The sequence below is a fragment of the Ruditapes philippinarum genome, unplaced genomic scaffold, assembly GCF_026571515.1.
Source record: "Ruditapes philippinarum isolate M1 unplaced genomic scaffold, ASM2657151v2 ctg221_1_1_1_1, whole genome shotgun sequence".
Lineage (NCBI taxonomy): Eukaryota > Metazoa > Mollusca > Bivalvia > Venerida > Veneridae > Ruditapes > Ruditapes philippinarum.
In genome coordinates, this window is record NW_026862656.1 from 320,395 (window position 1) to 345,382 (window position 24,988).

General features: G+C 29.7%; 1 protein-coding gene across 1 annotated transcript in view; it reads right to left on the reverse strand.

Annotated features, from left to right (window-relative positions):
• LOC132719754 (gamma-aminobutyric acid type B receptor subunit 2-like) overlaps nt 1-17,122 on the reverse strand; it is an 85,816-nt gene extending 68,694 nt beyond the window's left edge. Inside the window, exons 1-2 of the mRNA XM_060703604.1 lie at nt 16,060-17,122; nt 9,976-10,113 (exon numbers count right to left, since the gene is read on the reverse strand). Of these exons, the coding sequence (XP_060559587.1) occupies nt 9,976-10,113; nt 16,060-16,353 (432 nt within the window). The 5' untranslated portion in view covers nt 16,354-17,122. The remainder of the gene's footprint in view (nt 1-9,975; nt 10,114-16,059) is intronic.
• Between the last annotated feature and the right edge of the window lie 7,866 nt (nt 17,123-24,988).

Below are 24,988 nucleotides of genomic sequence, written 5' to 3' on the forward strand. Positions count from 1 at the left end.
GAAAAGTTTATAAAGACAAAAACAATTGCACCTAAATTTCTAAGAGAAAGATTTTTTTTATAACTTGACGCTGAAGAGAATAACAGACATATCAGGCTATTGTTTATTAAAGAAATTAATGTTTTTCTCATGATGTTTTACCGTTATCATTAGACTTTGCCTTTAATTTGTCATCATTAGCCTGTTTCTTTATAAAGCAAGTACAGATGCAATAAGCCATCAACAGATAATCCATGAAAAAAATATTATTAAAAAACTCAGTAAAATTAAAACTAATTTGTTTTTAAATTTAAGCTATATGTTGCTTATTTGATATTGCACAAGGGATGTATAACACATGCCACAAAAAATAATTCTGTAGACTTTAAACACGGATACGTACATTTACCCGGGTTAAGTGCGACCAAACGAGCACATTGAATTACATACACCAAGCCCGTTTTATTTAAGGTGTACTCGTTTTTTCCCGTTTGTGTTTGTTTATTAATAACGGATTGGTAAAAATTGTAGTTTTTCTTTAAAAGCAGGAAATGAACACTAAAGTGTTACAATGTATACGAAATTTACTTAGAATCTTCAATATATGATCTGAAATTGGGAGTGTCTTTTTAACATTTACACATTTACAATATTTACATAGCACTTGATATCTTTATTTTTCCTTAAGATATTTTTTTTAAATATTCACGTTTTTGACAATTTTACATTTTTTTTTCAATTTACACACAACTGCCGGTTTAGTTGGATAATTGATATCATTAAGTCACAATGAAAAAAAAACAAGCTAACTGAATATTTATGGGTTTTTTTTTCAGGACAAAAACAACAACAACAATAACAAGACAACGTCATTCAAATTAAAGATACTAAAGTACATAAAACATTTCTTCAAATACACTGTCTGGGTCAACAACATTTGTGATATTACGAAAGTTCAAGCATGTAAAGCTCTTATTTGTAGGAAAGTTGCTCAAGGAATGAAGAAATATGTAATAAGACATAGCTATAATTTTGAAAATGTAAAGGTTAAATATGAGTTTAGTGAGGAAAAGCTCAGATAAGATGTAAGCCACTCGCTGAAGGAAATGCAATATTCAATTATATTACAGATAATATGATATTTAATGTTTAACTTTTTACTTTATTTCCGTGTATTGTGGTCATTATTTAAATACATCTAAGTTGAAGATGAAGGGAAGCAAAAAATATATAGTTAGTATTATCATAAAAAAATCATAACAATCTCATGGAAATTTAATCGAACAAAAATACTTCATACTATACTCCAAAAATACTGTGGCGTAGTTAAGCAACCGGCATTTATAAATATTATTACATTTAAGCGAAAGTAGGGTTAAACGTAATGGGATTTATTTTAGTATTTAATAGTGTTTTTAGTGTTTTTCTTTTTTAAAGTGACAATTCAATTCTTTCCTGGAACGGAACCATTCAATTATAAACAGAAAGAAATTTCAGTACGTGTCAATATGAAAAAAGCTTATTCCTCAGACCTCTGAGATGCAAAATACGACCTACTATGTCACAAACAAAAGACTTTATATTCTGTCAACGTTTTCGTCTAGCAATTCTTGGAGATTTTTTTAGTCGGGACGTGCTTCCCAACCTACTTTTTAAAATTTTATAAAATTTACAAAAAAAGGCTAAAAGATCCGTTTAAATTTGTCATTTTTGTAAAATAAAATTTTAAAAGAAACATTGCAAAAGATTAAATTTTTTCTTAAAACAAGATTATTATTGAGTATGTGGTTTTTGAATAATTTTTTTAAAAAAACAAAAAATTCACAAATTGTAAAAATATAATTTCAAAAACTCAAAAATTTTGTGGAATAAAATTTTAAAAAACAAAAGTTTTTTTGTAAAAACTGGTTTTGCTGCAACCCCCCAGGGGGAAAAAATTGCTGTTTAATAAATACGTTTCAATTTTCTTAAAATTTTTATCATTTTTTTTCCTTTAAGGAAACAATTTCTTTCCTTTTATTTTATCGAGTTGGTTTACAAGGAACGTTTGTTAGATCATATAAAACACAATTTATTCTGAATAAATTGTTTAATTCGGACTTTGCTTTGTCGATTAGAATCAGAAACAATGCCATTCACTAGCATATTTTGAAGACATTGATAATATTCATTTTCCCATATCAGACAGTCAGTTCGCTGACAAAGCACAACAAATGCTCGTTAATCTTTTGATGTCACCAAAGGGAATATGTCTATGGTCAAATGCACTGCGCGTCTATGTATTATTTATTGATGTCTTTCATGATAAGGAATTATGTCGTCCACGTAGTCTATTTCACGGAGACTAGGAGATTGTGTCCAGGAAATATTTGTGACAGTCATAAATACAATCAATAACATAGGCGCTGAGTGTTAGTAATGATCATGTCACGTGACAAGCTGCTGTCTTTCTATCACTCAGACTTCTAATGGTGACAAACCTCTGGTACAAGACTAGGACATCAACGTATTGTCGACTTGTCTAACTAAAGTTTTAAGTCAACAATTCGAAAATAAAAACTCTGCAAAATATTTTACGCTCAATGTGTTTGGAAGACATGTAATGGAATTTGTCAAATCCTTTATACTGAATTATATTTTCTTGCACATCAGACTGGCGTTTCCGTTAGTTTTACCCATGCCGGAAATTTCATCTGGCATGGGGGGTTCCAGATGAGTCGCGTGCTGTACAATGGCACGATAAAGAGGACGTCATTTTACCGTTATGAATGATTTTGTAATTCATACGCTGTTGAATGAAAGTAGTTTCGGTTGTAATTATATAAATTTTCATTGAAAATAAAGATAAAGAATTTAAAATATAATGGTATATGGTAGAATATGCAAGAAAAAATATCTGACATATGTTTGCGGTTCGGATCGGAATATCCGTCCCTCGGTCTCCCACCCATGGGTGGTAACTCGGCAAGCCTTGTAACCGCCAAATGGGCGGGTCACCTCGGGACGGATATTCCGATCCGAACCGCAAAATATGACAGATATTATTAATGTTCTTTGAATGAAGTCATTTTTGTTGTTGCTTTATATGTATATGACCAAACAAATTTCTTTGTCCACACACCTGATTTCTAATAGGAGCAAATGAGGTTCTTCATCGGTTCATTATGCCACTTCAAGTTATAAAATATACTGCGTTTCCCCCGTAGCACCGGGTTGACGGATATATCCTTTCCATCCCTTCAAGAGTGTCAAAGACATCACGATTGTCAAAAACACTGTACACGAGAAGAGCGCTGTTTACAGAATATGTCATATGGTTTCAATTGATTGTCAAATTGTCAATTAAACAAGATAAGAAGCTTTTAAATTGCATGTTTGAATAAGTACTGCGGTGACAGGTGTCAATCATTTGGACAAAGGACTTTGATAAATTTCTAATGTCTTATTTTATAAATTTTATTTATAAATGTTTATGTTCGAATATTGAAAAGACATTTGAAATATAAAAAAACTTTTATGCTCTGATATTGTAAAAGATGATTACTAAAGAAATATTTGCAATTTCTAATAACACATAAAGGAACTTATTCGGTTTATAAAACATAATGCAGTCTCATTTGTATAAAAATGTTTATTTATGTAGTAATTTTTTATTTAAAATTGTGTTTTCAGAAAGGCCAACTATTTTATTGAAAACTTTTCTAGAATGTAGCTTTTGCGCTGTGCATTTGTATGCCAAACTTTTCTTGTCGATCTATTTTCATGCTATATTACAATAACATTTTGTTGTCAAATGACAATAAAATGTTGTTTCGGCAATTTCTATAGATTTATAGATTGTTGTAACATATATTATTTGAACAGAATTTGCAGGGTTTAAAGAAAATAAATACAGAAATATCTTCAAATACTCATATACGTCGAATAAGTTTTTTACGTATAAAGTTTTAATAGTGAGTTGAAATGTTTAACATGTTCAGATGTAGAATACCCCATAAACACATGCTTCTTGAATAGGACATGTATACAATCAATAGCTGTTTGATGGAATGTAACTAATGGCGGTTTGTCGTGACAAGAAGATATCTACATTTTTGATTGCTCGTTATGAGAAACGTTGCTCATTGCTGTCGTCTGAAACAAACCTCTCTTCATGATTTATTTATGTACACGAGAAAAGAGATAGTTAGTGGAAGAACAAAGGTATATTTACATTTGTAACGGTTTTATTGTCACAGTGTTAAAAGCCAATTGCAAGCTGATAAATGGTGGTGGTTTATTTCATAGAATGACATTGTATTGGGTCTCATAGGTTTTTGTTTTAAAACAGCAACTTTTTAATATTATTGATATCTGTAGCTTTTTAACAAACGAATGTCTATCGCTAACAATCAATACAATAGAATTAATCTATAAATTTGTTTTTAATTTGGTTTTTGTGCCGAACATGCTGTGGTTCTGTATTTTCATTTTGTTTAAATTTTATAATGCATTAGGAAGTTAAACACACAGTCATATATAAATATCATGTCATGTAATCGTGATGCTTCGATATTAATTCAATACAGTCAAATATTTAACTTTTGTATAGTATTTTAAAGTTTGTGTAGAATATTTGTAACATATTTTATTTTAACAAAATTTACAGGGTTTAAGTAAAATAAATTGTGTCTTATCTCAGCAAAGTTTCGTTAAGATACGCAAAGTTCTTTTTCAAAATTATAATGCCAGTTCCGTTATTTCTGGATCATCTCTGGGACAGTGCTACTTTATTAGATAAATTAGTGTTAAAAGGAAGAAAGACCGGAGCTATGTGGTTAACAACGAGTATTGACATTTTATCCAGGAAAAAAAGCTAATTAAATTAATAATTTATGAAGCTATGCCAATACTTATTGTAGTTATTATGACCAGCATGGATGGTCGTATCACACGGGACTATTGTAGAAATGGATATATTGTAGTTTATACGTATGCCTTTATTGCCATTAATGTACCGGCGCTTTCAGAGTGTCATTTTATTCCACTGAGTGAAGAAACCTTTGGACATGATGTTGCGTTATTCCCAAGAAACCTTAATAGTGTGATAATGATTCCATTGGGCGTATATAACTAATGCACTTACAAAACGAAATGCTTTGAGAATAATATGTTATTCGGAGGCAACACAAAATAACCAACTAGGAAATACGAATTTTTTTACTACGTTGTTTTGTATTTTGTTTTTATAAATGTATGTTCTGTTGCTTGTGCATTATTTTCATGTTAATGTTAGGTTATACATGTATTTTGACACTTTATACACCTACATTCAAATTTTATTTAGCAAGCGTAAAAAATAATTATTTCATATACATAATTTGTTAGCCTTTTTATCATTTTATTTAATACAGAAATTAAATTGCTCAAAAAGGCTTCTCACCGCAACAATCAAACTGGTGCAAGTTTGCCTTTAGTCTTCCCATGGTCGTTTGTGTTTGGTGCAAGCTACCGTCTACATCCCCTTTTTGTCGGCTTAAGTAGAAACAAATATCAATACAGTATAACGGTTAAAACTTGAAGTTAGGAATATTCTCAGATGTGTTCATAAGGCACTAATTATGGTACTTTAGCTACGTCCTTACGTTAATATGTTTCGATTTTCTGACAAAGAAAGTAAAATTTTTGTTCACTTCACATCTCTTAAACACTATCATCGTTTTATATCTGAAATAGTTAGCTAGGTATTTAAACAAAAGCTTGTAGATTGTTTTGGTATTTAGTATAAAAAAACAAAGTTTACAGCTGTAATACAGGAGAAACATGAATGAATTGACGAAATCATAAACTTCTTTTTTCTTCATTCAGGGACTTTTATCTTTAGCCTAACATATTGACCTCCTACATGAACATTATTGATTTTCAGAGATGGAACAGTGTCTCGAGTGTCACTTATTAAATGTTAGAATTATTAATAAGTCTAAAACTTGTCAGTGACAATACGATTTATTTGAAGAACTTGTCAAGGAGCTACTGAATAAATTTGTCATTTGTACAATTGATTACTTCTTCTTGGAACTAATTGAATATATTCCGGGAAAGAACGATGTGAACTTTATCTTTCTGTTATTTTCTCAATAGGACCCAAAAAATCACAAATTACCTTATTGTTTCATGAAACTTTATGATCATAAAACATTATTGATGTTCTTTCTGATACATGTCATCTAATATCCGACATAAAACCAGTTGGAAAAATTGATTAGCATAGTGTGACGTTTAAAAAATTAAATAAATCAATATCTTTTGTCATATCTTGAAAATTGTTTCCTGTATTGAGAGAAGTTTTGTTGAATATTTTCGAAGGAAATGCCATTTGTTTTTTCACACAATTTCATTACAAACACACTAAATAAAAGAATTGGTGAACAAAAGAGAACGTCTTTTATTGTAAAGATAAACTTGGTATACACATCTTGTATTTGCAGTAATAACTTTCAATTACGTTGATTTAATTTGTTACTTACTGTTTTGATTATAACCAAATGAAAATTAATGAGATATTAAACTGAATATTGAACGATAAAATTTACAAATTAACTTGTTTATCTTGGTATAGTTATAATGATTTCGTTCATGACATTAAGCTTATAACAATAACAGCAGAAATAAAAAAATCTGACAGTAAGGTTAGCCGAAAGGTACCTATTAAAATGTTATTACACTCCCTCGAAAAAATAACACAAGCAGATAAAAGGATACACGAAATATGCAATTAATTTCCCTTTATAAAGAAATATTAAAAACTGTTAAAGATTTTGTATGTTGTAATTAAGGATGTAACAACACTTTAATTTTATATATGCATATAATAATTCGTCTAAAACAATTTCCAAACATCCATGTTACGTATTACTGTAAATGTTTACACGCATTATAAGTAATATTTATAATATATGCATTCATTTCTTATTGAAAAATTTGGCTTAGACTTAATCGGAAATAAATTTCTTATTACCTCTTTTTATTTACATGAAATGTAAATTCGGTAATATCTTTACAAATAATGCTTTTTGAAACTTACATAATCGATTAATTTTCATTTGCATATCGTATATATGATATAAAACTATAAAAAGTTGAGGTACAGGATCTTTAAAAATAAAATGTTTACAGCAGAAACAAATGCCACCTAATCATTATTCCTGCCACTAGCTAGCAAAGGCCGTATCTTAATAAATGGTGAGGACAAGATTGTAATAGAAGAAAGAAATGAGCAACTTTTGTAGTAATGAGAAATAAAAAACACATCTAAAAGTGATCAGCTTGTCACGAAACATGGTCATTAGTTACATCCCATCAACTGACTGTTGATTGCCTCTATGCCTGTCACAAACAATTTATGGATTCAGGTTTTCAACGTTAAAAACGTGTTTAGAGTATTGTTCTCTGAACGGAATCTTTCTTTCCGTAAAAAATGATCGCACAGTTGGTAAAAAAGCCACAAAATTGTTATTCCAGTAAGTCAATATCATACAATTATGACAATAAAACATTCTAAAATGAAAACAACATAAAATGAAAATGCTGGTACGAAAAATATAATCTGTTAGAAGATTTCGCCAGGTTAAATATGCAAGGAATAGTGAAAGGTTTAGCATCTATTTCATTCAGAAAAAATGAGAAAATAAATCGTTTCACGAGAACATATTTGTTATGAAAACTATGATAATATTAATGTGCTGCTTATTTAAGAACAAAGTATAAAGTATTTTTTTACCTATTTTATATAAATACCAAAAGTTTTTGTGGGATGTTTATTTAATACAAAATTTAAAAAGACATTAAAATTTTTTATTTTAAGAATGGTTTATGGGGAAAAGTTTAAAAAAAATGAGAAGAAAATTTTAAACAAAAAAAATTGACCCCAAAACCACCCGGGGGAAACTTCTTTTTTTTTTGTTGGGCAGAATGAAAACGAAAGTTCAGGGGTTTACTTTTACATGCAGGAAAGAACCCTATCGCGCAGTTTTGTATCTTTTTTAAAAAAATTTTCCGAAAAAATGTTGTTTTAATCCTTTTTCAAAAAAAATTCATCCCCCGCGGCCTTTTAATGCTTGGGATACAAATTCATGACTTTTGCCTTTAAATTTTTAATTTATAAGGATAAAATTTTAAAATTTGGAAAATAAGAAAAAATTTAGGAAAAGGCAGAAAAAATTTTAAAACAAAATAAAAATTTTGGGTGGGTTTTTCTTCCCCTATTACAGTAAAAAATTATCCAAAAATAAATTACATTATTTTAAGCTTAATTGGAAAAAACTTATAAAGTTCAAATATTTTCCGGAAAAAAGGCAGTTTAAAATCAAAAATACTTTAAAGTTTAAAAAAATAGACCCAAAAAAAATCCACCTGATTTGAACATTTTGGGGCCCCTTATTTTGATTGGAATCGCCTTTAAAAAACAAAATTACAATGTTTTAAGTGTTATGCCCTTTGAAAAATTTTATTCAAAGTACAAGCACAACAATTTTGAAGACAACCCAAAGAGGGCCTTTAAAAAGAAAGTTTTGGCACCAAATGAGAAGGTTAAAATTGTGGATTTGAGGAAAACCTGTCAGCGACATGGTCTTTAAAAAACCCCCCGCGGCGATTTTATTGATTGTGTTTAGAAACCGAAATGATTTTTCCCTTTAAAAATTTTTAATTTGTCTTCTCGGCATTAGCTTTTTGGAAATAGTTTCGTATCATGAGAAGCATCGATAAATAAAGTATAGATGCTCAGTTCAGCTGACCCTAAAACAATTCCCGGTAGTGATATCAAAAGTTTAATGGGAAGTTGTCGTCTTATTTGTCAGGCAATATCAGATATGTATAGTAATCTGGAACAAAATAAGAATTTAAGGGGCAAAGTTAAATCTTTAAAATTTTTACCGTTTTAAAAACCCCGATTATATTTTTTGCCAAAAAATCCTAAGGTATAAAAGGGTAAAGCTAAAACGGGTTTTTTTTTACGCTAAATTTAAATAGGCCCTAATTAAAAAAAATTCCCAAAAAATAGCAAAAAAAAATGCCCCGAAGTAATGACTCTGAATCTGAATCTATAGGTCCAAAATCTAATTAATCAAGATCTTTAGAAATTAAGACGGAAGTTGTTGAATGAAACTATTATTTTGTTATTTTCCTAAACAAAATATGATTATAATATAAATACATCGCCAAATTAAACTTGTTGATGATACAAAAAAGAAAAAAAGAAACATAATTATATAAAATAATAAAATCATAAAGAATCTTATGCTATTGTCGTCTAAATAGAAATATAATTCTCATTTTTCTTCATAATATAGAAAAAAGTAAAATATTATATATTAATTATATATTTAAATTGGAATGATTTACCATATTTGTTTACATCTTTCGTGTGTCTTTGTCATATTGCAATTATGTTTGAAAATATTATGTTTAAATCATTGTTTTCTTTTTGAAAATCTTGTGAAAATTTTACGAAAATTATGTAATTAATTTTCTGAATCCAACTCACGAGAACGAAATATATTTATTTTGGTCTTTAATTTAACACACGATTTAGGTAGACTGTAATCTACATGCTCTCTAATTTCAAAATTTCAATTACAGTAAACACGCTTGTTGGAATCGAAAATTGTTAATTGGCACGACTTCTGACGGAATTAAAAACGGAACAAATATTCTTTCGCGAAACGGTTCTAAAATTACCATGGCATTATCAAACTTATTGGAGGAATTTTCGTTTAAGCACTGATCAAACAAACAGGAAATTTTAAACCCGGAAATTGCATAATCAAAGACGTGACTCTGCATAGATGTGATATTTCACTTTATTCAAACTTTAGGGTAACATAGAAGTTTTCGCTGTTTTAAGATACATTTCCTGAGCAATATTTGGAATAATAATTGAAAAGTTATATTTTATTTATATAGGTCTCTCCCAAGGAGTTCACTTCCAAATTGTCTGAAAATAAAAAAATGACTTACCAGCCACACATTCCACTCCTTTGATATTTCAGCTATAGGTCCTGACACTGAGGAACAGGCATCACCAAATACCATCACCATCGTATTGTTACTGTCTACCATGTCGAAGAAAAACTTTGTTGCTACAGCCATGTCACACTGAAAATAGAATGATAAAAATGTCTTCACATTTAAACGTTTAGTGTGAACGCTTAAAGCAGCAACTATTGATGTCTAGCATAAACTTCAGCATATTTTTTTTTAACCCAGAAATGAGGCTTGGTGTGAGGAACATCCGCAGGTAAGTTCATATGGCAGTTATCATGAAACATTCAATGTTACACACTTCTGTGTTATTCAATGAAAAATGGGCAGTACGAAAAAATAATTTAATGATGGACGGGTATTAGAGGCTATGAATCCTGTATACCACAGATATATAAAAAACATATGGATTATTTTAGAATAGTATTAGGCAAAATAACTACGAAATAACTTTTGCTTCTGACCGACAAAACGAGAATTATTTTAAAATTATTCGTACGTTGGAGGTTTTTAAAACATAAAGCTTTGTATGAATTTTACAGACATTTTTTTTTAACTTTATATATTTACAATCGACATACTGCTTACTTGTTTCAAAATACGCCTTTTTAAATTAAGACTGATAAAAACTGATATGTTTAGTTTTTCATACCTTTATTTAATGAGCTTATAGTGTCCTGGATTATATAATTATTTGTGTATAACAGCCTCCGGAATAAGTTTGCAAATCCGGAATTTTCGCAAACTCAACTACCCTTTTTAACAAAGTTTCAATACAAAAAATTAAATCAAACAGTAATTTGGATAAAAATAGACGATTATTGACCGATTACACAAAGATAGACTATTCAAATAATCTTATCAAACAATATAAATATGCATTAGGATATCCTTTGTAAATATTGTTAGAGCCTGGCATTTTGCAAAAAAGAAAAAAAAGGCCAATATAACAGTATCGAGTATACCCTTTTTAAAGTAATATAATCCTCATTTTGAGAAATAAAACTTTTTAAATAATCATATAAATATATCAAGGCATATAATTCTCCGAATTTAAAGCATTGTATCTTTCTTCTCCGAAAAGGGGCCTTGTTTCCCCGAATCTAGAGCCTTGTTTCGTTCCCCGAATCTAGAGCCTTGTTTCGTGTCCGTAATTTAAGGCTTTGTTTTGTTCTTCTCGGATTTTAGTCTAGTTTCTTTCCACGAAATTAAGGCCTGGCTTTGTTCAACGGATCTCAGGTCTTGTTAAGTTCCTTCCCAAATTTAAGGACGTGTGTCGTTTAGCAAATTGATAGTCTTGTTTTGTTCTCCATATTTAAGGTCTTGTTTCGTATCCTGATTTTAAGACCATGCTTCGTTCCCCTCAAATGCTCTTGCTAGAGTTCATTCCAGGAAAATTCTATTAATTTTCACAGAGCTACAAAAATGAAGTAAAATGTTATTCACGACCTTCGTTAATGGGATTTTATTGTCAACAGTAATTTATTGCGCGGTTTTTACGATTGTTTTTATTACCTAGAGACGCTAGCTAAAGCTTAGATGTTACACAAATAGATGGGAAAAGTCGCAACATTATTCTCTTTTTAATGGATCGTTATTGAATGCTTTTCAGGAAAATTGGCTTCAGTTTATCTTAAAGTTCTTTTTTTAAAAAAATAGTTCTAATCAAAATGAAATTATTGTCGGACTCTAAAAAGGAAAAGTAAATGCCTGTATTGTTTTATTGCTAGAATTCAATGCAGATTTATGACCGACTTTATTGCGACCAGGAAGTGTTTTGTAACTTGTAAAGTTCCTTTTCTTTAATACAAACCAGGGCCTCAAACAAGGATGAAACATGTGGTAGTTTTTAAATTGACTTCGAGTATCAATGCATATAAAAACTTATTATTCTATGTTACTAATCAAAAACATGTTTGTTTTCTTCTGAAAAAATCAGTTTTAGCCATGGAAAGATAAAACAAGTCGAGATAATATTTACCGTTTATTTACCTTTTACTTACTAAACATCACATCGCTTTCTTGGCGTTATCATCATTACCTCAACAACCTGTGTTAGGGGTAATCCGTTGAGAGAAATGAAACTCAAATGAATAGAAAATATGCCAGAGTCGGTTACGAAAAGAATGTTTAATTGTTCATGAAAAAAGGAACATCTCAGTGTCACATGGAAAAAAAGTGCAGTCTGACCGGGACTCTAACCCGGGACCCTCGGAATACTGTTTCGCAGCTCTACCGACTGAGCTAACCGTCCGCTTACACATCTGCTCCCCTAAGTAATGAACATTTCTGAACCGTGACATACTCCCTTACTCTATTGAATTTCGTCTCGGAATAAATTTACCCCTAGGAACAAATAAATTCGACAGAACACTGCTGTAAAAGATGTGCGGGCTACGTTTTTAACTCCCTTAATTGCACCTAAAACCTGAGTTTTGCGTTTAAAATAAAAATAAAAGATAAAAAAGGAATAAGATATTTATTTCAAAGCTGAACCTTGCTGAAAGCGGCAACATTGAAAATGTTGCAGACTCGGTTTGATTGAGCCTGTTCATATACGGAACTGGGAAATGCAAGCAACCGTCAACATCCTCTAGTGAACAATATTCAATATTTAATGTGAAATGGCAACATTTAAATTTTGAAACATGACAGATGTGTTCATACGACGGTTATCATATGAAAACAGCCAATGTGACACGTTAGTACTAAGTTCATGTAGTTTCTTAAAGTATTATCGTTACAGTTATCTCTTTATGATATTGTACATGTTTTGAATGATATGCAAAATAAAATAATTTGAATTAAAGTACCATCATTAATTTTATGATTTGCAGTTGTGTTTTGTTTTTTTCTTACATCAATATAGCATTATTGATTGTCATTTTTCACCCTTTTGATTCAGTCTGATGACTTTCTTTTATATCTGATAACAACAAAGGAAGACTGTAAATATATAGAATAATCAGACTTTAAAGGTAGAAATCTGTAGTAAACATTTGTATATGATTTTATTCCCTTTAAACATAGAAGCATCACTATTATTTTGTTGCGTATTGTAATAGCACTTCCAATGAGGAATACATTAAATTACATTAAAAATACATTTGAAATGGTTATAAATCAAGGAACAAGTCTTGATGGGGAATAGATCTGCTCATTTTCCCATTAAAAGTCATCTTTTCAATGCAGTTGCAATACAATGTACTTTGCGATATCGTTGAAACAGGTTTCGGTGACTTCGGTCTTACCACATGCAGAGAAACTATAGTAGAAACAATCAGTTACATGTTAAAACAATTGACCATGATTGTAAATTTGGATCATTTCATGATCATTCAATTTGTCTGTTTAGAATTATTTTGTACCATATGCTTACTTATGAAAAAAGAAAAAGTAAATTTCTAGATAAACACAATATGCGTTACACAAGTATATATTTATATCTTAGGTATGCATATTTTTTGCGCTAATCTGTAGAACGAAAAATCATATAATTTTCAAATATTGGTTTTTGACATTAGCAAGGTTATAAATTTTGAACATGATCGAAATACCAACATCAATATTAGCTAGTAATGATGCTATTCCAGGAGCATTTCGGTTCAAGGAACGGATTCGAAAGTGTGTCTATCAGCTTATAGCTTCCTATACAATCGAACTAAAATAAATTCTGTATAAACCAGCTATGTTTAATAATTGAAACACTAAACATGTCATGTGTCAAGGTAACTAAACATTATATATTTTTCTGCGTGAACAACGTCCGACCTGCATGAATGTACTGACATTAAAACAATAGCCTATGAAATGATGTTGTAAGAAAAGTAAGAGAGTATAATTATGTTAAAAAACAAACACCTCATAGTAAAATGTAAAAGTTCATAGGGCATAAATAAGAACTTTAGTCACATTTTTGTATTGACGTAAACACAATGGAGACCAGTTTGTACATTTTGTACTACAATTAACATAAATAATTACACTTATTATACTAAATAAGAATCACTAATTATCTAACTGCTCTCATATTGAGTGTAATTGGTTGTAGTTGTAAAAACATTCCTATAGTAATGTTTATTATATGAAATTGGAATCATTTAATTTAATTTGCTGAATACTGAAACATAATTTTCTTGTAACATGTTAAATGTTTTCTACACTTGAATGTTATCTTATGCAGATCATTCACCGTGCTTTTATTTATTACAAGTTTGGGTAAAAACGAACCGCGTATGCTATCATATCAAACGCAAACAGGACGTTTCGGCCCCAAACCAAATCGGCCCCTTTGCAAAAATCGGCCCCTAGACGTTTTGGCCCTTTTCCGCGAGACGTTTCGGCCCTTTTTTATTACAGTTTTATTTAAGTATAAACCGATGTTTTTTACTTAAAATCGTTAAAAATTGTAGTATATTGATTGATTGATGGCACACTAACAATTAATTAAGACACTAAAATCCTCAATTAATAATCCTTTAAAGATTAAAAATGTCTCGAAATCTATCAAACATGTTATTACATAGATAACAACATAACACTTAATGATAGCTTTTATTGTTAACTCTTAAAAACAAAAATATATAACTTATTGATACAAATAATATTACTCAAACTTCTTTTTACAGATTACTTAACAGGGGTCTGTTCTATTACGGCAATGATTTGAACGAGGAAACAGCTAAAAAACAACAGTGTTTATATCAACAGACAATTAGACATGCTTAACCATCTGATGCAGGATATATTGTATGTTCATAAAGGGTATAAAATGAATGTGAGTCGTTGACCTTTTTGTAGATAAGAAAGCTGTCTTAAAAGTCTTTAACAGCATAAAGATCTAAGGTATAGTTTACACCAAAAATTCTCCCAAGAGGTCTGTGTAAGGAAGAAAGTCAGTGAAACAAATTTGCCAATAAGTGATTCAAATTAGCAGGAAGGAATCGCAAGTTACTATTTTTATGCGTCGTAGAACGAATAAGTGCACGGGGAGGTAAAATGAAAATGAAATGAAAAGTTTGTTGACATAGTACTCCTATACTGAAAATTCAAGCCTTCTAAGTTTTATAAAGAATGTAGAAACGATGTCATTTTGTTAACAAAATTTGATTCAAAATTGTATTTTTAAAAAAATGTGTTAATAAGTTATACAAAATAAGTAACGTGCATATATTAACCATCTTCAACTGTTGGCGAGGATCCGCGGAAAAGAAAATCTATATGAATGTTTTTGGAAATCGATAAAATGATAACAAAATGATAAAAATATGGAAAACAATCTCAAATTTTTTTTACAGTTTTAACGAATCTATGTTTAAACTAAGACAGTTTACTGCACCAGAGAAAATATCTGCACACAGAATTTCAAAATTGAAACTTGAAATTATAAGGCAAACACCAAGACAATTTATCTTCCATTACGTTAAAATAAATCTCCTAGACATATAAAATCTGAAACGGATGATTTTGATAATCATTTTAAGTGAAATTTGAATCCTCAATTGGGTACTAATGATATGATACGGTATATCGTTAAACCAGGATTTAATAGAATCTAATGGAACTATGTAAATTATCCGACTAATTTACTTACATTTCATAGTTGCTGAAGTACTTAATACCATCTTGATAAAAACTTACGGACTTCCTTTAAAAGAATAATTTTCTAACGATTATAAGAGATAAAAAAAACTTAATTTGAGGAAACCTAGTATGTCCTTATCTTGATGAAAATAATTTACGTAAGTAAAACTACATTTATTAATTTAAACCCATTTTAAAACTTTGTCCGATTATTTGAGATGATATCCAACATTTGAAGAAGACAAAAACCTTTCATTTGAATTACCAAAATATCAAAAATGTAGAAAAAAATCTTGAAAAAAAAACATATCAAGAAGCATGACCAATTAAATTTGGCAGATGTTATCTAAAACTATGTTTCAAATAAGTAGCTTATTTTCTTTGAAAACGAACAAAACAATAACTTATATGACACATAATACTAATTAAGTATCTTTGAAATTCTACTAAGTTCGTAACAATATTTCTTAAGTTTACCTTGGTATCACTTGGGACAATTTGAAGGTTGTGATCAGGTAATAGATCATGTCTGTTGTTGACCATATCAACAGCTAATTCAACAGCTGGTGTAACACCACGTCCAATGACACCTTCGGGTACTCCAGATAATGGAAATAATCCAGCAATTACAATGCGGCCTTTTTTGGCATCTCCGAATACACAATCACAAATTATCAAGAGGAACACGTACGTAAATATGTATTTAATTCCTTTCGATGCCATTGCGAATGCATTCAATTTTAATAGATACTTTGGTATAATAATAAGCATCGCCTAAACATCCGAGAGTGTGTATTGAACAAACGTTTGTAAATGTACCTTTCAAATTGATACATTACAATAAAATGCTCATTAATTGTTGGCTTTGAGATAGGTATCTGTTTTCGATTTATTTAAATCTGATAAATGTCAATGAATCAATACAGTTAGAGTATGCAATTATTTAAATAATTAATTGAGTTAAGTTAAAGGAATTTATTTGAGGTTCATGTATATAAATAAAAACAATTAAAAAAGTGGCTATATGAAAGTATTTTGTAGCTTTTATTTGTTGAATAAATGTTATTTTCATAAATTTTAATTTCATTTTATTTAGATGTATTTCAAAATATTTTATATCCATGTGTATGTGTTTGCCTATTAATTCTTGGAATTATGATTAATATACCCTAGCAAAATTTTAACAAACGATAATATTTTTTAATCTCACACAGCATTCAAGAAATATTTTTATGTACTTTCGATATATTTAACAATTATTTCAAGCATCATTTTCGTTATATCCAAAGTAATATAATATTGAAGTTAACAATCACACTTTATTCCAAATTACTGCCACATTTTAAGCGACAGCATTTACTTGTAAAATAAATAATCCAATCATGTCATTCACTCAGCGGTATAGGAATGACTTTCGTCGCCTGTGTAAAATTCCACCGTTCTGCTAAAGGCTTTCTTTGTGGTAGCAAAAAACCTAGAAAATTTATATCCAATAGAACACAAATACATTTTGTGAATGTTGCCGCATTAGACATCGAAAGGTAACGTAGCGAGTGTTTATTGATATGATGTCTGACAGAAATAAAGACATGGTGGAGACGCGTATAGGATATTTACCAATGTTTATTTATCTAGCAAGTATTAAAAAAACAAAAGAAATACACATTCATACTTTGAAGAAGTCTTACAATTTTCCATTATGAAAAGAAGGTATAGCATTAAAATTTGGTTCATTCGTTACGGTATTCTAAAACGTTTGAACTTTAACAAACATTTTTGGTGTCGTTTTTTATTATTACCCTAGCTTATGACCGAAATTATAAAGCTTCTTGACATTTTCAATGATCTTTTTTAGTTTTCTTTCGACATAATTTTTGACCGTTTAAATTAATGGAATTTATGTCATTGTAGAAGCAGCTAATGGCAGATCTCCATAAAATGTCAATTAATGTAGCATAACCCTTAATCAACAGTACCTTCTATAAAACAGACTTCAAATTATCTCGGTACAAAGTAAAGGTTAATGCTACAAACTTTGAAGGTTTAATAATTTAAGTCTGCAACGGATTTTGCAAAAGTAAGGAAACAATGCACAATATAAATATGTCTGTATTTAATATTTGTACCATTATAAAACATAACTTAACTTTTGCAAAACCGAAGAATTACAGAAATATTACATGCATTATGGCATCTCGTCTACATAACATAATTTATCTGTATTTATTATTGACATATGATAAATTGTTTTCTTATGGTTTATCAACATAATTATGAAAAACATGTTTAAGTGCACGTAATCAAATATGTAAGTTATAATTTATTTTGAAATAAATGTATATATTTGATGATGGAAAGCAACATTGCAAGATTTAACTGATGGTGCATAATATACATTTTCTTATATATCAGAATATTGATATCAGAATTATTTAACTATCTAGAACATTTTGTGAACGGCTATACATAACATTGCAGAAACGAGAAATGTATTTATGTATTAAAGTAAAAGATTTAAATACATTTCATTTCAGATGTCTGTTAGAATCAGTGAAAATTTTCACTGAAATACCGGTAAGTTTACAAAAAATTAGTTGTACCTGGCAGGGAAAAGGTAAGTAGTATTGTAAAATAAACACATGTTTTTTTGTAACAGACACAATATCCAGTTAATATACATACATATCAAAATAACAATTGTTACATTTACTATAATAATTCCTTTCCAGTAATAAATTATTATACATGTATATTCTATATACGTTGTTATAAAACATTGCTATAAAACAAAATTGTTTGTAATCAAAACATAAATGTAATCAGCATTGCATTATGATATTTGTTTCTTATATACAATTAAAGCACTTTTAAGAGCTATGAATTAAACGTTGTTTTCGTGTTTTGAGAGTTTATATTTTGTAAACGTTAAAAATGAGACGATATGATTAAAAATGCTTTAGGACATTCGGCGGATATTACTTATTTTCAGAGAAAAAACATAAGAGATAATATCTTATCAAATATCCCTAGATGATAATTATGAATTTGAAGTAAAGTATTATAAATGAAAAAGCCTCTAGCGTATTTCTCATATTACATGTAACACTTCTTACTCTAGTCATCGTTTTTTTAAAAGCTGAGGTTGTTTTGGTTTTGTATTAGTTTGGATATTGACATCATAATGTATAAAATCTCAAATTGGATATTCATACAATGATTTTGACTACCATATCATTCAAAGCTTTATAACTCAATAATTTAAATTAAAAAGTGATTAAATTAAAAGCTTCCTTAAACCCAGACATAATCACTAAGTCCGTTAAATGCAACCCAAAAACAAAAAAAAAACAAATAAGTTAATCTCAAGGCGATTATTATCTTACACTTTCAACAAGAGAACCCATTAAAATTGCACTTAAAACGAAATTTCGACTGGAATTTAAATTGCTTCCAAATCAATAAACATCTTTTCACGAAAACATACTTTTCTTATTTACTCGATACGTACGAGGGTTGTTCAAAAAGTAATAGGACTAAGAGTCTTATGTCTCCATATTCCATTAGATTTTAAATATTTTCATATCCACGGCAATAGTTAATTGTTTTCTACAACTTCAGCATAAGTTTATTGAATTATTGCGCTAAACGCGTGTTCCCTGTGAAATTAAATAACCATGGTAACACGCACCCGGCGCAGTGCATCAAAAATATTTTGACGCTAATTTGTACTTTCAGTTTATTCATAATATGTTGTCTTTTCCCCCAAATATTTCACCAACACATTTTATCATATTAAAGTGTCATGTTGTCCAAATTTGACGTCATTCAGACAAGAAATATCGCTAAACTATAACGTTTTGAACAGCAGTGATAATAGCGTTAAATGAAGAAAAATGACGTTCGTTGAAAAACTTAAAATGTGTACGATCATTAAATTTTGCCAACAGATAGGCCCTACTCCTTCAGCTACGTATGAAAAGATTAAATTGTCACAGAACAATAATTAGGCAATTTGGACACTCGTTTTCAGCTGGGGAAGGCAGTTCAAAGACGGTGAATATGAGATCACAGACACGAAAGGGCTAGGGAGAAAGCGGGAAATTGACGGACGTTAGAGACGTAAATTGCAATAGCGCTACAAAAGTATCGGCGATATACTGTCCGGCATGTTTGATGTTTGCATCAGGTCTACTGTTTCAGTTCTAAGAAAATTATTGAATAGGGGAAATTTGTTTTAAACACTATTTTATTTTATTAGATATATATGTGTGTGTGCGTTATCATTGAATATTTAATAATGATACGCGGTAATTATTGGTATCAATTTTTCTCGATTTCGTTTAATAAATGATAGCCATTGCTCAGAAGAAGAGAATATTTTTCAATTAATAAGCATTTTTAATTTACTGTACATAATCATATTGTTTTAAGAATGTAAGATGGCATGTGTAAATAAATGATATAAATCACTTTGTCATTTACATTATATGTCCATGCCCGTTTAGCTTCCAGAATACTCAAAATCACAAGATAAAACCGAAAGTTGCCGGCAACAGGGCATGTTTCGGATAAAGAAATGAAAATGTGATTGCTTTTTTTCGCTACATCTCCACAGATGATTTCTGGTTATAGTTACATGATTCAAGCACCTAGAACATTGTGGAGAATAATTTCAGAAAGAATGACGCTGTTTACATTTTGAATTTATTTTGCGACGTCATGAACGTCATTTATTTAACTTTTAGCGTGCGCCGGGTCGCGTACCCCTTGTCATTTGTAAGTTGTACAGAATTGTTGTTTTTAAACATATTATATTGATTTTTTCACTGTATATAGAGGACAAGTTCCGATATTTGATTTTTGTAAAATCGTGTACGTAGATGAAAAAATGTGAACAGTAGAGCTGCAGTCCTATTACTTTTTGAACAACCCTCGTATAAAACAAGAATAAAGGTCAACAAGATAAAGGCAGCGTTCACAGGACGCAGTCCCCGACACAACCAAGTAGGGCACCCAGACGACACCAAACAAAAACCTGGAGTTGACATAATAGCCATCTTACGTGCATAGAATAGCTATAAAAATTTACAATTTTTTTCAACATTTTACAAAATGCAGAATGGAACAAAGATAAACTGCAAACAATTCAATACGAATTGTAAAATACTGTCTTGTCTTGAACGAATTTCACCAGCATGACCAGTGCACAATATTTATCCTTTAAATTGCGTTCACTTCCATATAACGTTTGAATGTATTGTGAGTACGTTTGAAACCTTAGTAAATAAATTCAACCTTCACCATTAGCAAAGACGATAACTTAATTTATTAACTTGGTGTTATTAGGACATTTATATGCTGTGACATTTTGCGTAATTGCTTTCCAAAATATGTAAATGAAAACTTATAAGAAGAAACAAAACTTAAGTATAATTACGTGTTTCAAAACCAATTATAATACATCACATATTTGCAAAATCGAACGAGTATAACTATTATTTAATTTTTCGCAAAATGTGTTGTACTGGGTTTCAAACTTGTCTCATGTCTAGATAAAGAACCATTTAAAAATATAACAAGAAAGAAAAATCGAACTATCGAACAACATGCAGCAATATCTTGAAATATGTTTTTGGTCCTTTCTAAAATTGATGCATGTGAAAACTCGGTCAGATCTTGTAAATGGCTCTAAGCCGTTAAAGTTACACAGCCTAATGATAAATACGGTGCGCACTTTATTGATAGAGATGATCATTAGGTCTTTGAACACGATAGTATTTGCAATGTTGAAGGATGTGACATTTCCGGTTATGTTAAATCTCTTCTCATCTAAAAGTAAAACGCTCGAAAATGTCATACGAGAATCAGATCACATTCGATGACTGTTAAAGTAAATGCATGCATTTATAAATATAGAATTTCAAAGATGTATGTTTGACAGATCAGAATCTTAATTTAAAAAGCCGTCAAACTTACATGTATATCTATTTTAGAATAACATAGAATTTGCTTAGAAACTTTTCCTGTGTTGGTTGTTTCTCGAAATACTTAATACTAAATACTAATTTTAATCGATATCAATTACTTGGATATCAATATTTCTGGCAATAAAATTCAAATCACGTTTCTAATAAGCAAAAACGTTGTTTAACATTTACAATTATAAAGTTACCATATTAACATAAAACGGGACGTTTTATTATTCCATATTTGAGCATTAGGACATAAACAAAATCAAGCATTTCATTAATCATGTTTTTAATCCATGATTGTAGTGTTGTACTTCAAATTATGTGTTACGGTTTTCATAACCTCAACGTGTCCATTGACAATACATATACAACCAATAAGGGTTTTTTTTTTTACTTTTTATGTTCTTTTGCTATTGAAACTGATGTTTACTTTTTTTCGTTGACAATAACGGCCAATATTTGCAGAAAAATTTTAAATTGCAGAAAACAATATCAAATTTCTGTCTTAGTCCGCCTGCGTCCAAGTTCGCAATTATAAATTATGAAGAAAAAAAAACAAGATCATCAAGGAAGGGCGGCACTCAATAACGTCTTTTTAGCACAAGATGTGACAAGCTTATGACGTTCAAAAATTATGTTTTCAGGCTGCTGATCAAATTTGAATTATTATAATTTTAATATGAGTTTATTGTTCAATTGCTTTGTAATTAGTCACTCAGGCTTGTCAGCCTCCCTTATTATATTCCTACACATTTGAACCAGAACTGGGCATTATTCTACAACACTGCACTCATAATTGATATCGTTTTCCTAAATTGATAATTATTAAAGGCACGTTTAAATATTTAGAAATATTAGATATTGTATTTATAAACGCTTCATTCATTCAAATAATAATTTTCATTAACAAAAAATTCCTTGCAGGCGAATAAGATTTGTTTTAACGTTATTTAAATAGGCACAGGAAAATGTGTGTCTCTGATTATGAGGAACATATAAGGTATCAACATATAAAACAGTTTGGTAATGTTTGGAAACAGTCAACAACTTGTAATTATTGTAATCGTTTGTTCTTTCTTCAACGACATCATTTTTTTTTCCTGATTGATAATTTCACTTTATATGACTTGGTCAATGCGCCTATATTTGCAATGTCTATGACACTCGACGCACAGTTACCTCTGAAATTTTAGAATAGAATTTGAAACAATAAACGATCATAACATTAAATTTGATATATATGATGGATACCAAAACCCAATATCCAGGCACGTTACAAATAAATTTGTTCACTGTTTAAAGGAGAAAGTATTAATTTAAGTTTAAAACCATAACATTCAATTTCAGTTATGATTGGTTTAGATTTTCTGTGTGCATATCTGATAGGATGTTACGAGCGTAAATAACCAGACATACTGAGTGAATCGTATAGTGTAGTAGTTGTATAGATAAATAGAATAACAAATGCTATCAAACTATTACGGATATTTTTTCAAACTAAAAACGTGCGTTTCTTCTTAAACTATCTATATTATTATAAATCCAGCCAAATTCAATAAACATCAACAAATCTATTACTTTACAGAGCTTTACTAGAAATGCTACCGACATCAACATAAGAGAATATCATTAAATCTATGAACACAATGTTATTAGGAAAGGATAAGGAAGTGACATTTCCGATTACGCTAGATCTCATCTTCAATTAACTGAAGACACCAAACGGCTAGAAACATATCATAATGCTAAGCCAACGTATCAGTTATATCTATAATATTTAAGACAGTGTCGTACAAAACAAAAACAGTTGACACTTTGTGACCCAATTTTGTCTTTATCTGGATGTCATAAATCTCACGATTTTTTCATATATCTGTAATACTGATATAATCATAACAAGAGTACTTTATACATTGGTATGGTAATGGTAATACTTATACAATATTAGGATACTATAGAGCACTTTATCTAAAATTTTACAGCTTCTGTGTGAAATTGATTTGTCAACATCGTCCATGAATTATTAACATAAGCGAAGGAAACCAATATTCATTTGATTTATTTCTATCCCTTGTAAGAATAAATCACATTGAACAAAATGTTATCAAACACAGATTACAGACATATGATTAAACTGTAAATTTGCGTTTCTTTCTAAATTATCTTTTATCATGCCACAGTCAAGACATTAAGACGTCTATTACTTTACAAAGCTTTCCGAGAAACGCTGTCGACATCTGCATTAAATCTATGAACACGGTGTTATTAGCGACGGATAAGAAAGTGACATTTCCGATTAGGCTAGATCTAATCTCCAATTAACTGAAGACACCGAACGGCAAGAAACATATCAAAATGTAAATCAAACGTTATATCTATAATACATATATTTAATGAACCTAATTCAAATAAATCCCTGTTTATGTAACAACAACATTGATCGAATGATGGCATCTCCAATTGAATGAAGAGACCAAATGTCAAGAAGCATTGCATCAGAATTATATCCATATTATTTTTAAATAAGGTGAAACTAAAATATAACTGTATATATACGATTATGAAAAACAAGTTAGATGGTTTCCATATTGACATTTGCGTCTTCAATTATATAAAATTGTTGCATTATTAGTTCTATCATAATCAAAGGAAAACACTAACATGCAATGCTAATCAATTTTGTGTAAAAGTTGCTCACATAACTCTGAGGGAAAACGAAATTGTCTTGATTTTTTAAATTTTTTATATGCTTTTATGTCTTCCTAAAACACTTTTAACACAATCCAATCAGAAAAGCACATCGGAAATTACTTTCAATTTAAAGAAATAATGAAGCAAATTTTGAAAATATTATTGTCATGAAACTTCAACATAAATGATAAAAAAAAATAATAAAGTGCCGATTTCGAAAGCGTACTTATCGTATAAATTAGTTTAAAGTAAGTCTGGAACCGGTTTATTAAAGTGACATATGTAAGTAGATATAAGTTTATTATGTGGCCGTAACTTACATTTCAGTATTACAAAATGTATGTTATAAAGTAATAATCGACGTTTATATATTTTAAATTCTACAATCAAATAGATCTATAAAAAACAAATTCAAACTACTAAAATTAAATAAATTTGCTTAACAGTTCAAATAGCCCTCTGGAGAAGCGTTTTAAAGTATTAAATGGAAACACACGTTTTTAAATTGTGCACTTAAGCATTTAAGTAATTTTATTTAATATTATAAGAATCTTACACCGGCTGCCGGTATAGACCGGAATATCTAGCTCAGGGTAACTGTTAACAGCGGTAACGAGGCTCTGCTGAGTTTCCGCTAAACAGTTTCCCGAGAGCTAGATATTCCCGTCTGTACCAACAGCCAGTGTTTGATTCTTTTTCTTGCATATTACATGTCAATTTCTTTCGGAACAGAAATTATGAAA